This window comes from Bubalus bubalis, chromosome 9 (assembly GCF_019923935.1).
Source record: "Bubalus bubalis isolate 160015118507 breed Murrah chromosome 9, NDDB_SH_1, whole genome shotgun sequence".
Lineage (NCBI taxonomy): Eukaryota > Metazoa > Chordata > Mammalia > Artiodactyla > Bovidae > Bubalus > Bubalus bubalis.
The window spans coordinates 53,972,412-53,985,681 of NC_059165.1; the positions used below are offsets into that span (position 1 = coordinate 53,972,412).

General features: G+C 40.6%; 1 protein-coding gene and 1 long non-coding RNA gene across 5 annotated transcripts in view; one reads left to right on the forward strand and one right to left on the reverse strand.

The window, feature by feature from the left end:
- Window positions 1–13,270, reverse strand: part of SH3RF2 (SH3 domain containing ring finger 2) — a 151,135-nt gene that overhangs the window by 81,063 nt on the left and 56,802 nt on the right. For all 4 annotated transcript variants that reach the window (XM_025292503.3, XM_044947520.2, XM_044947521.2 and 1 more), the window contains 2 exons: window positions 4,730–4,999; window positions 739–834 (listed from right to left, as the gene is read on the reverse strand). In XM_025292503.3, coding sequence (XP_025148288.3) covers window positions 739–834; window positions 4,730–4,999 — 366 coding nt within the window. The remainder of the gene's footprint in view (window positions 1–738; window positions 835–4,729; window positions 5,000–13,270) is intronic.
- LOC123335052 overlaps window positions 1–13,270 on the forward strand; it is a 126,808-nt gene that overhangs the window by 9,523 nt on the left and 104,015 nt on the right. Inside the window, exon 2 of the long non-coding RNA XR_006553328.2 lies at window positions 2,679–2,775. This is a non-coding gene — a long non-coding RNA (uncharacterized LOC123335052). The remainder of the gene's footprint in view (window positions 1–2,678; window positions 2,776–13,270) is intronic.

Below are 13,270 nucleotides of genomic sequence, written 5' to 3' on the forward strand. Positions count from 1 at the left end.
GGGAAGCCTGGTGTATTGCAGTCCATAGGGCTGCAAAGAGTTGGACACGACTGAGCTACTGAACTAACTGAACTGAAAAATAATCACAAACATCTTTCCATAATACCAGATACTCCCTGATATTGAGTATTACCTTTTAACATTTTATTTTTAATGGGCTTGTATTTTTCCATCACCATAATTAAAAAAAAATAAATCCTTATTCTGACTTTTTACCATGTGCACAATGCTATGGTAAACATTTTTGCACATTTTGTATGTACTTCTTAGCACATTTGTTTTATTATTTCCTTGTAATCAACTCTCAGGTGTGGAATTCATGACTCACAGGAGATGTCCCTTTTCCATATCCTTGATAAGAATTTGAGTCTGGAGATGAGAGATGACAGTGATTTGTACTCCCATCAGCAGAATGAAAAGGCCTATATTCCCACACTCTTGCCAGAAATGGGTATTTTGTAATAAAAAAATTGTTTTTGGCCTCACAGCATGGCATATGCGACACTGGTTCCTGGACCAGGGATCAAACCTGTGCCCCCTGCATTGGAATCATGGAGCCTTAACCACTGGACCACCAGAGAAGTTCAGAAATGGGTATTATGGGCTAGCATCTTTTCTTTCAAGACTTTAGTTAGTTCTGAAATAAGTCTCATATCAAATAGAAATTGCTCTCAGGCATCTCTGTAGTCCAGGTATAATTCTAACCTTGCATCAGATGTAGATTTGATAGTCACGTACCTCTACAAACAAGATTGGGAAGATACCGACTTTATCTCCCAACTTGCCTTCTGCCCAGTTCTCATCCACTCGGCTGATCACAGTGATGATATCATCCTGAAAGAGAGAAAGTCTCCTGGTTAACATTTACTCTCAGTTTTCTGGGATGGAAAGCTTTTCATGGAGATCAGCTTGGAATCTCAGATGGTGTAAGGTGCAAGTAAGGTAACTCTTTCATAATCTATTTACAAAATCTCTCTGCTAAAATACTCTTTTCTCCATTAAGGGCAGTATTTGGGTCACTAAGACCAAAAGAGGAGTAGAAATAATCTGGAGTATCAAGGAAAGCCATTAAGAAAACTTGGAAATATCTCTAATTTTCCATCACCTGCAGAATCAGGGCTTTTCAATTGAATTAATCTAATGAGAAATCAACATGGAAGACATACGGAGACAGACTTAGCAAAAGGAAGAATGCATTGTATTCCGATTTTGAACACTTTTCAGAATGTGTTCAATTTTTAATGTATCAAACATAAAATGGCTTTTTATTCAAGTTTTTATTATCAAAGGTTATATGGAGATTTGTAGAAACATTTGGAAACGTAAATAGGCAAAACAAAGAATTCTATCACAATATAGATACAATCAGTGTTAACCTCTTGGTTAACATGTTTTTTCCCCAGGTTCTTTTATATGAAGATAAAATATATAAAAATAAATATATGAAATTATAATATATTTTATATTTAATATAAAAATTAGAAACTAAAATTTTAAAAACTTTTTCAAAAACATGTATACAGGCATACAATAAAGCATAAATATTTTAGATGTAAAGCTTGATGAAGTTTTAAAATTGAATATATCCACAAAGCCCCCATCTGGAGCAAGAGAGATGAATATTTCCAGCACCTAGATGGCTCTTGTGCTTTTCCCTGACACCTAGCAAGAGGTTACCTCCACTCTGAGTCTAGCATGTATATTCATTTGGCTTCTTTTGCATTAATTCAAATGAAGTCATATAGGATACGTTCTTTTTTTCCCTTAATATCATGTCAGGAACATCTTTCCATGTCCACACCTGTTCATCGATCTAAGTCTGAATATTCATCTATCTAAATCTGAATATTCATCCACTGATCTCTCTGATCTATGTCCCTTAGTAATGTAGATGAATCCAAATCTAAATTCATTACGGCATTATACCGTTTCTTAGATTTCTTTGTCCTTATTATAATCTGCAGTTACACATGTTTACGTTATGATTGCTATAATGTCTGTCTATCCCATCAGACCATAAACTCTATGTCTGTAGGGCCTGGATCTATTTTGATCATTTTTGTCCTCAGGACCTTATATAGTGGCTTCCTTTTAGCAGTCAACCAATCAGTTTTTATTATTTCTTTTATTGAGGTATAGTTGATGTGCAATATAAGTTTCAGGTGTACAACACAGTGATTCACAATTTTTAAACAATCAGTATTTCTTGAATGCATGCATGGGTAAATGAATTAATGTACATGTGAATAAATAGGAAAATTTACTGAGACAGAAAGTACCAGGAAAAGAGTAGCTTTGGGAGAAAAGATCTTGAGTTTTTTTTAGACATGCTGAATTTAGGAAGACCATGAGATTTCCTAGTGAAGTCTCAGTCTATGATAGCCTTCTGCCACTGTGCTGTGCTCAGTCGTGTCAGACTCTGTGATTCTATGAACTATAGCCCGACAGGCTCTCTGTTCATTGGATTTTCTGGGCAAGAATACTGGAGTGGGCTACCATTTCCTCCTCCAAGGGATCTTCCCGACCCAAGGATCGAACCAGTGTCTCCTGAATTGGCAGGCAGATTCTTTATCAATGAGCCATTGGGGAAGCCCTGATAATCTCCTAGGAGGGAACAAATCCTCTTTTCTGAGTCCTTTGTCATAACTTCCCATTTATGTGTTTGCTCCTTCCACTAGACTGCTGTCTCCATGAAGATATGGACAATGACTCTTCACTGTATCTGCATAGACAGCCTGGTACATGGATGAATTCAGTGAATGAACAAGTTCTTGGGTAAGTGTCCTGGTTTGCAAATTCCCAGAGAGGGGACACAAAACCAGATATGCTCCCTGTCTATGTCTTCCTCTGGCTGTGTCCCCAGAGCTCAGTGTCTAATGCCAGGGATAAAGTAAATACTCAATAAATGCTTGTGGAATTGAACTGCTGTCCTCTGGCTGTAGCCAAAGTATAAAATGTGCAGGTCGGCTACTGAATGGTATTCTTTAGGGGACTCACTCTGAGGTGTGACGACAATAACAAAGATCAGTATTTCATAATATGGAGGACAGTGAAGTTACCTGGTCTGAGGGAATCTGAAGCAAATCTCATTTCAGGGAGAGATGGAATAAAAATATTTTATAAAACAAAAGACTTTTCCTGAACTTAGAGTAGCATTGCTACTTGCACTTGTATTTGACTTAAGTTGCAAAGAATAAAAATTACCCCAACTTCGGTTTCCATGAGAAAATTGGAATGTTTAGGGAATAATAAATACTGAATTTTGTTGTTGCTCAGTTGCTATGTTGCTAACTCTTTGTAGCCCCATGGACTGCAGCATACCAGGCTTCCCTGTCCTCACTACCTCCTGGAGGTTGCTCAAATTCGAGACTTAGATAGAGTACAGTTGACCCTCTGAATCCACGGACTCTGCATCCTCAGGATTCAGTGTGTCCTGGATCCACCCCCTCACCCCGAATATACAGGGATGGCTATAGTCTAGACTTTAGCAAACTTGTTACTTACAAATGGTGAAGAATCAGCCAATAAAAAAGAGAGGTAAAAAAAAATCATAGGGTAACTGATGTCCTTGTAAAGTATATCTTGTAAGAGGTTATTTATGTGTAAAGATATAATTATGTTATTGTGTGTGTTTGGAGTGGTTTTTAAAAAGTTACTTATTTATCTATGGTTGTGATGGGTCTTTGTTGCTACACACGAAGTTTCTCTAGTTGCCGAGAGTGAGGGTCATTGTTGTGGTGTGCGGGCTTCTCATTGCGGTGGCTTCTGATGTTGAGGAGCACAGGCTCTAGGCATGCAGGCTTCAGTAGTTGCTGTTTGGAGTGTTTTGAATGCAATGTCTATTTTTTTTTTTTTTTTTTTTTTTTATGTTTTGTATTTTTTAATAAAGTTTGTAATCCAATGGACACACAAAACAAAACTGCGCTGAGAAAAACAGTTTCATAAATTAATAAGTGTTAGGAAGTTGAGGGAGAGGTCAAGATCACAGGCAGAAGGGAAGCCAGTCTGTGTGTGTGTGACACAGACAAAATAGTGTTGTAAACAAGCAGTAGTGAACTTGGTCAGCAAGAATATCCTTACAGACACTCAATGAAGAGGTAAGATCTGTAGTCCTATACAGCAAGCTATTAAACTATGTTTACAATTTTCTGTCTAACCATCTGTTTCTCCCACTATTCTGCCCAAGCACAGATGCTGTGACTTGTTCATGCTATCTCCCCAGTGTCTGAAAAGAATAGGTGGTCAAAAGTGACTGCAGAATGAATGAATGAGTATATGGATACTTAGTTTCATAATTGCAATACAAATGTTTGAGAACCTCCATCAAACTCCTGTTAGATTTCTCTGGTGACCATCTCCATATAGTTTGAAGTATACATACACATAACATATATAAGCACATGTTGTTCATCGTTGTTTGGTCACTAAATCGTGTCTGACTCTTTGAGACCGCATGGACTGCAGTCCACCAGGTTCCTCTGTCCATGGAAATCTCCAGGCAAGAATACTGGAGTGGGTTGCCATTTCCTCCTTTGGGAGATCTTCCTAAGCTAGGGATCAAACCTGCGTCTCCTGCATTGGCAGGTGGATTCTTTACCACTGAGCTACTAGGGAAGCCTGTATAAAATGTAATTTTAAAAAAAATCAACAAATATTAAACAAACAACTTAAGTTCTGCCACAGCCTTTATGTGATCACTGGTGACTTTGGTGGCTGCCCAGAATCTCACCTTGAGGAAGGTCAGGCAGTCCTGGTTCTCACTCCTGTCCTTGTCACGAAGGTCGAAGTTGTAGAGGGCCCGGCACAGTGGGGGTGGCTGGGGCAGCTGCTTGATGACCTCCACGGAGCTGGCTGGGAAGACTCCACTGACTCCATTAATTTCCCCCTGGTACCAGTTCTCATCCAGCTGTCTTCGGAGGAGGATGACATCTCCTTTATTAAACCTCAGGTCACCAGGATTCTGCCCTCGGTAGTTGCATAAGGCCTTTGCTCGAGGCACCTGCAGTGACACAGATCAAGAAAATATGTATGGCTTAGAGGCTGGAGGAACCAAGGGGGTCACATTAGTTACTAATTACAGAGTGTTTTCCATGCACTAAGTGCCATAGGTGGATTACCTTGTTTAACCTTTGAGACAGACAGTATTATCCCCTTTTCTAAGGTGGAGTGACTGAGGCACAGAGGGGTGTAGTAACTCACTTAAGGTAGTACAGCTGGGAAATGGTGATATGGGGCTTGAACTCAGACAATCTGATTTTAGAGACCCTGTTCTTAATCACTATGCAGGGAGCAGGACTTTGGATTTGACTCTGCAACTACGGGAACTTGAGTAAGACCGTGATTCTTGCTAGGAATACTGATTTTGAATTCTGGCTTCATCTCTTTGCTCTTGTGTGACTACAGTCAAGTTATTTCATCTTTCTTAAACCATGTTCACTTATAAGATGAAGGGATAACAATACCTACCTTATTAGAGTTGCTGTGAGGACTAAAGAATATTAATGATGCATTTGGGTATTGTTTCATATTTTGCTTAGAATGTGCTCAATAGATGACACCTCTTAGAATGATCATCTGTAATGCAGGGCTAATGATATCAGTTCTACCTACTCCTCAGTGTTAATGGGAAGAAAACTGAGGTGAAAACTCCCTGAAAATAGAAAGTGCTATGTGAGAGGGATACACCATAATTTGTCTTCAGCCTTGTCTAGAAAATGAAAACCCCGTGTGTGTTTGTATCTTTAGCAAGCACAACTAAGACAAATTAACAGTCAGAAATCAGTCATCACTTAAAAAAGATCAGCTAAAGAATTGTTATTTGTCACATCAGTTGTCAGTCTAAACAATTATTTCAGTCAAATGCATTTTTTTCCCCTAATTGAAACTGGTTTCTCCACAGAGGAACAGTCTCGCTCTGGTCTTGCTTGACGTCAGTTTGACAAATGGAAAGTTCTAGTAACTTGGGTTTTATAGAAAGCCCTTCAGTGTCACCTGCAATTGTATTGTGTTTTGTGTTTTCCTCAGTCATTGGGTGGAGTGGCCCCTCGGCTGGGGACAGACTTGCTATTTATGAGGGGGAGGTAAGGAGACATTAATTCAGTTCTTCAAGGACCTTCTGAGTCTTCAATGTTCATTTAAAAATGAACTGTAAACAGCTTAGGGATCTAGATAAGACCTGAACAGCACCATATTGCTAATGGGATGGCAGACCAGTGCTTTTCTGCTGGTCCCTGGGGAGTTAGACAGCCACGGGAACACAGCTCATCTGGTGGACAAATAAGCCAAGATGTATGTACTAGGAGGTTTAACACAGTGTTGTGTATAAACAGAATCAGTTGAATAAATTATAATACACCCATACAATGTAAAACCCTGCAATCATTAAAGCTGATGATGTTGATCTATAATTAACAACATTGAGAGTTACTCATATTGTTAAGTATAACAGAAGAGATTAAAACCAGTTATGTACACTAGACTTTCTTTATAAATATATATATGTATATATATTCACCTGAGGAAAATGCTAGATGGCTGTACACTAACATTTGAAAAGTGGTTATTTCTAAATGGTGAGATTTTTGAATATTTTTAAAAAAAGTTCCCCTAAGTGCTTTGCTGTGTTTTCTAACTTTTCTACAATGGAGTAATGTGTTGTCTATTAAAATTGGATGGTGAAAAGGAAATGAATGAAACTGGGGGATGAGAAATGAAAGGTATGGGAGGAATTTAGGAAGAAAATAAGCCAAGCTAAGTAGGACTAACAAACCATGGAACTACCTTTTGGAGAAGCTGTTCCCTTACATGAGTAGCAAGTGGAAGCAGAATGAGAGCAGAGGATTTCTGGGGAATGATGTAAATCTGTTAGACTCCCAGGGTGAGCTATATCAGGGAGTAATAGTTGTCAGTCTCTATGCCTTCTCTCAGTTTTACGTTGTAATATAAATCACATTTTTCTGGGTACGTCAGCATTTGGCACACACAGGTCACATTTACTAGCCTCTGCTGAAGCTGAAACTCCAATACTTTGGCCACTTGATTCGAAGAACTGACTCACTGGAAAAGACCCTAATGCTGGGAAAGACTGAAGACAGGAGGAGAAGGGGACGACAGAGGATAAGATGGTTGGATGGCATCACCGACTTGATGGGCATGAGTTTGAGCAAGCTCTGGGAGTTGGGGATGGACACAGAAACCTGGCACGCTGCAGTCCATGGGGTCGCAAAGAGTCGGACATGACTGAGCGACTGAACTGAACTCAGCCAGCAGCTACATCTGGCCTAAAGGATATAAGTACATTTTAGGAAATGTCCTTACTGAGAAGGACTGACTTTCTTTTCCTTTCCTCCATTTTGTTATGGGGAATGTGGACATGATTGCTGGAGCTCCAGCTGCCATCTTGAACAATGAGGATAAAAGTCTCACCTAAAAAGGGGGGGAAGTAGTCTGCATTGTAGAGCTGCTAGGCAAGTCCTGGATTACTTTACACCCCAATTTTTATCTGAAAGCTAAATGAACTTCCATCTTGCCTAATACCTGTCATTTTTGATTCATAAAAGGAAAGGAAAACAAAGGAAGGAGGAATGAAAAATTAGGGGAAAAAAGAATTTAAGCCCTTTTGACTTTGCATAATAAGATGATATCAATATCTAATATTTATTCAGCATTTCTTCCTATGTACCAGATACTGTGCTAAGCACTCCACAATAGCTTTTATTTAATTCTCACCACCTGTGATTAGAAAACTGGGGATCAGAGAAGTTAAAAATTTGCCAAAGGTCATGAACTGTTTAGCTGCATTTTTATGGCACTTTCCCCTTCATCCAACTCAGCCTCTGGTCTGAGTTACGAGTTATTCTAACTAAAATAGGAGCAATGGAGATTCAAGGCAGGTGTTATAAATGGCCAAGTTGCTTTTTTCCTTTCTTTTCTGGAAGACATTCCCATACAAGTGGCTTACATATTTTAATGACCACCGGGCAAGTATATTAAACTAAAACTGCACAAACTGCTTAAATCTCTTTGAAGAGACATAAACTTTGAAACCCTGAGATAGTACTAATTGTCTGACCATCTCCATCTTATCTCCATCTCCCTTCAGTAGAGATAAAGGATTGTGGAAGGAGATTGTAAATTCTACTTTTAACATGAAAATATTTTCCATCACCTTTTCTCTTCATTGTCCCCTTTTATTCTCAGTTCTACATTCATACTTATAGGAAACATTGGCTTCTACGTTGTAAAGGTGGTGGAGGTTGGGGTGGGGATGGGGAAGAAGAAAGAGACAGAATCTGAAGAGGGGAAGGAAATGAACACTTGTTGTGATTCTGGCAAGCCATAGAAATTTGTCTTATTGTCCTACTGTGGGCTTCCCAGGTGGCTCAGTGGTAGAGTCCACCTGCAGTGTAGGAGACATAGAAGATGTGGGTTTGACCCCTGGGTTGGGAAGATCCCCTGGAGAAGGAAATGGCAACCCACTCTAGCATTCTTGCCTGGAAAATCCCATGGACAGAGGAGCTTGGCAGGTAACCTACCATCCATGGGGTTGCAATAGAGTCAGACATGACTTAGCGAATAAACAACAACAATAATTGCACTTTCCATGTACTAGCTCATTCATATGATCTCAAATCCTGTGAAATAGTTTTATCTTAATTTTATCAATGAAGAAACAGAAGTTCTGAGCTGTTCAACGTTGAGACAAAGTCACACAGCCAATGACCAGCGGCCCTGAGACTGACTTCCGTTCATTTGACCTCAAAGCCTGACTTCTGTTTCATCCTCCTGAAATCACCTAGTATGTTATCCATCATAAAATTCATTTGGGGTGTTGTTTTATAATCAAAATCTGAACAGAGTTTGAATGTGCTTTGCTTGCTGCTGATAGCATTAGCATGAATTATTGAACTCCAGAGCCCTCATGTAAAAGTTAAGCACCTGAAGAGACTCAGCTGGTTGATTCTATCTGGTCCTCAAAGGTTCTCTCAAGGGAAAATGACTCCAAGTTCCACAGCAGCCATCACCCGGTGTATTGCTGGAAACAGCTTTTACTACCCTGACTGTTTTCTGTCTTGACAGGTGCAGGTGGGAGGGGTGATGAGGATAAAGTGAGTGTGGAGGTTTCAGAGTCAGGTCATAACCAAATGTTTTTCCTGGTACTTTTCAAAAACCCAGATAATCCAGTGGACGGGTGAATGTGTGGCTAACAAGCTATCCTTTTCTGAGATTCAAAAGACTTAATAAGTCAATGTGCTGGTCTATTGATCTGTCACCTCAGCAGGGTCTGAAAGCCTTGAGGGCCATCTTTTGAGGGAAGATAAATCATAGAACACTGAAATAAGGAAACAGGGGCATGCAGAGATATTCATGGTAAAATTATGTTGCAGTATTTATGTGTGTTACTAGTAAAATGGCAGGCGTCCCTTCTCTGAGGATCCACCTGTTTGGATCCATCTTCTCAGAGGCATGTCCTTCACTCTGGTCACACCACATACACGTGGGTATGTGGCCCAGGCTGGACACTAATAAACTGAGCAAGGCCCTGTGGGGGCCTTTCTGGGGACAGAACTAACCCCTATCCAGTGCCATGTCCTCTGCTTTTTGTTTATATGAAAAAAGTTTTAGCCTCCTAAGGCTTCCCTGAGTTTCAGAAAACAAATTGAAGATGAGAAAATGCAGAAACAAGAACAGCCAAGTAAGACACGATTAATAGTTTAGCCATAATACAAAGTCAAGGACCTTTCGTTTCTCATCAAGGATGATAGATAATATTCTGAGCCATGTCCTTGAGTTGTTTTATAGATACCAAAATCCCCATCAGGTGAAAAAAGTGATGACCACATACATGTAGAACCCAGATCAGTCAAAACCAAAAGGTTGACGCTGTTAACTCGCTAAATACCACCCAGTTACCTCTCCACCAACCAACCAGAAAAATATCCATGAGCTGATCAGGCATCCTGCAACCCTCTCCTTCATCGTGCCTTTAAAATCCCTTCCCTGAAATCCTTTGGGAAGTTTGGGTCTTTTGAGCTTTGGCCACCCATTCTCCCTGCTTGGTGTTCTGCAATTAATGCTGCACTTTCCTCACCACAACTGATGTCAGTAGATTGGTTTTACCGTGTGGGTGAGTGGACCCAAGTTTGGCTCAGTAACAGAGTGCCCAAATCCTCCTGGTATAATGCCGGTACAGGGCAGGCATGTGCTCCAAATTGGGTCAGTTAGAATCTTCTTTGATGTGTGATATATAGACACCCAAGAAAAGAGTGTTTCTTTTGGATCATGAGCCTGGAGGTGGTGAGCCTTGGACTACCAGTGATCATATTTCCCAGACACCAGACACACCTTCCTGAATGAAGGTGCAGAAGGCACACAACTAGCGATATCATAAGATAAATAGGTAACTATAATAGGTATTGATGGATAGAGCCTTGGCAATAAAATTTGAATGTCTACATCCAGCTATGCCTGAAGGATACACAGTTAAATGAGATGATATTCCCAGTGTACTGTTCATTATTGAAATTACCTGGAATTGTTTTCTGACCCTGGAACTGAAAAAGTCTTGATTAATACATATTATAACCCTATAGACAGTAAAACTGCAAAACAGGGAAATAACCAAATGGCAGAATTCAAAAACAGCAGCAGGTCTATCTGCCAACAAGCTCTGAGCTTATTTCCAATTGGAAAATAAAGAAGGAGGCAGGTGGATTGATAACAGGGTAAGAGAAAAGGAGCCCAAATTGAATGGAACCATCACAGTGATGCAGACAAGAGACAAAGCTTTGCTGCAGTGAACTTTCAGCCTGCTCCTGGGTAACGAGCTGTTTACCATGCATGAGTGGCACTCCCCACTTGTTTAGAAAGAGGCTGGCCTGGTTCTCTACTCCTGGCATTGGGTGGGGCCAAAGCCAACACGCTGACCTAACTGCTTACCTCCTTTTGCTGGTCACAAGCTGGCCCATCACGGGAGAATGGAGCCGAGAGAAAACATTCTGGCCTTTGGCTCAAGTTATCAGTCACCAGGCTATGAATTCCCTACTGGATAATTTAGGGTTCATGTCTGAAACACCTCTGAAATTCTATCTCTGAGGCCTGGACACAAGCAGGTGTTTAATAAATGCTTGGTGAATGAAGGCATTTGTGAATTAATCCAGAAACATCCAGGAATTGCCATTCTTGGAGGAAAAGAATGCATATTAGATTACTAATTATGTCTGATAATAATTATTTGAAAGATCTATTGGCATGAGCTAGAAAATTTAAAAAAAAGGGGAGTTGGGGTCCTATTTTCCAAATTGCCCTGAATTTTAACAATTTAGTGCTACTCATACTCAGAAAGGGTTCCATACTCAAATAGGCTCAGGAATCACTGAGTTGAACAAACTCATACAGGCTTGTTACTGGCAGGCTTCTCAGCAGCTCCACTCCGCTAATGTGACTTTGTGTTGCCATCTGAACCACTTTGCAAGATTGGCAGGATATGCCTGGGGAATGCTGGGTAAAGCAAACATAACTTCGCCCGTGACTTCACTCTGCTCGTGAGGCAAAGGGTCAAGCTGACTGGCCTGGGTCCTCACTTCCTAGTTGCTTTCTTGGCCAACTGAGCCATCCTGCCTCCTTCCCTCATGGTGACAATCCTTTTGGAGCAGATAGCGCAGGCAGTGGAGTATATTTTAGAAAGTGCTGGCTGGCCCTTGTGCTCATGTATCTCTGGTGAGGAGGGAGACCCCCACCCTCCCAGCACTCACTCAACAACATCATATCTGGCTGGCCTTGATAAGTCCCAGACCATCTGTTTCTGGGAGCCTGAGATCACCAGAAGGTCTGAATCTGGAAATTCCTATCTGAGGCCAGGCTTATGAGACATACTATGGGAATTTCTTTTTATCGTAGAGAATTTTACTTGTTCAGGGAATGGTACTAGGGTGCAATAGAACACAGATGTTAAAGCGAAGGAAGATGTTGGTTTACATTTTGGTTTTGGTAACTGTGGCCAAATCACTTAGCCTTCTTGATTCTTAGTATGGATCATTCATAAACTTGGGCTAATACTAATACTTCTTTGTGCAGTAAACTCGGCAAATCTGTGTTAGCCAAACTCTGCAGATTCCAGTGGAAGATTTGGCCCATTCACCTGAGACATAACCTCTAAGCTGCTAGAAAATCCTGCCTGATGAGAAGAACTGTTTGCTTGGAGCCTTGGGACATAGCAGATAGTCTAAGTGAGCAATGCGATTTATGTTGGGGAGAGGCTGGGTTATGCAGTAAAACCGTGACCTCTGGAGGGGCTAGAGACTAAAACCAGCTGCATGGCAAGCCAGTCACACCTTCCTGACTGACCCCCAGTAAGAACCCTGGACATCGAGTCTTGGGCAAACTTCCTTGGTTGGCAATACTTCATGTGTGTGGTCATGCACTGTTACAGGGAGAAATAAGTGCTGTCTGTGAAACTCATCTGGGAGAGGATGACTAAAAGCTGTGCCAGGTCTCTCCCGCATTCTATTCTTTGTGCTTTTCTTTTCTTTTCTTTTTTTGTTTCTGACTTTATTCGGTATCCTTTCACTGTAATAAACTGTAACTGCATATAACGGGGTTCTCTGATGGCTTAGATGGAAAAGAATATGACTGCAATGCAGGAGACCCAGGTTCGATGCCTGATTGGGAAGATTCCCCTGGAGAAGGGAATGGCCACCCACTCCAGTATTCTTGCCTGGGAAATCCCACGGACAGAGGAGCCTGGTGGGCTATGTATAACAGATTTGCTCAGTTCTGTGAGCCCATCTAGGGAATCACTGAATCCTGGGGATTCTTGGGGACCCTGAACACACTTTCTCAAGGGTTTGCTGAGAAGACTAATGAGATAAATTACACAGAATACTTAGTAAAATTCTTAGCAAATAAGAAGTATTAAAATAGAATTGCTTAGATATTTTTTGCCCAAAGGAGGAGAGGAGAGTAATGAGCTTGCTGTTATACCTTCTGGACTGACTTTTCCAGCCCTATGTCTCACTCTTTCTTTCAATAAGTATTTTTTTTCTTTTTATTTATTTGATTTTTTTTTAAAATTTAATTTTATTTAACTTTACAATATTGTATTGGTTTTGCCATATATCAAAATGAATCTGCCACAGGTATACATGTGTTCTCCATCCTGAACCTTCTCCCTCCTCCCTCCTCATACCATCCCTCTAGGTCGTCCCAGTGCACCAGCCCCAAGCATCCAGTATCATGCATCAAACCTGGACTGGCGACTCGTTTCATATAT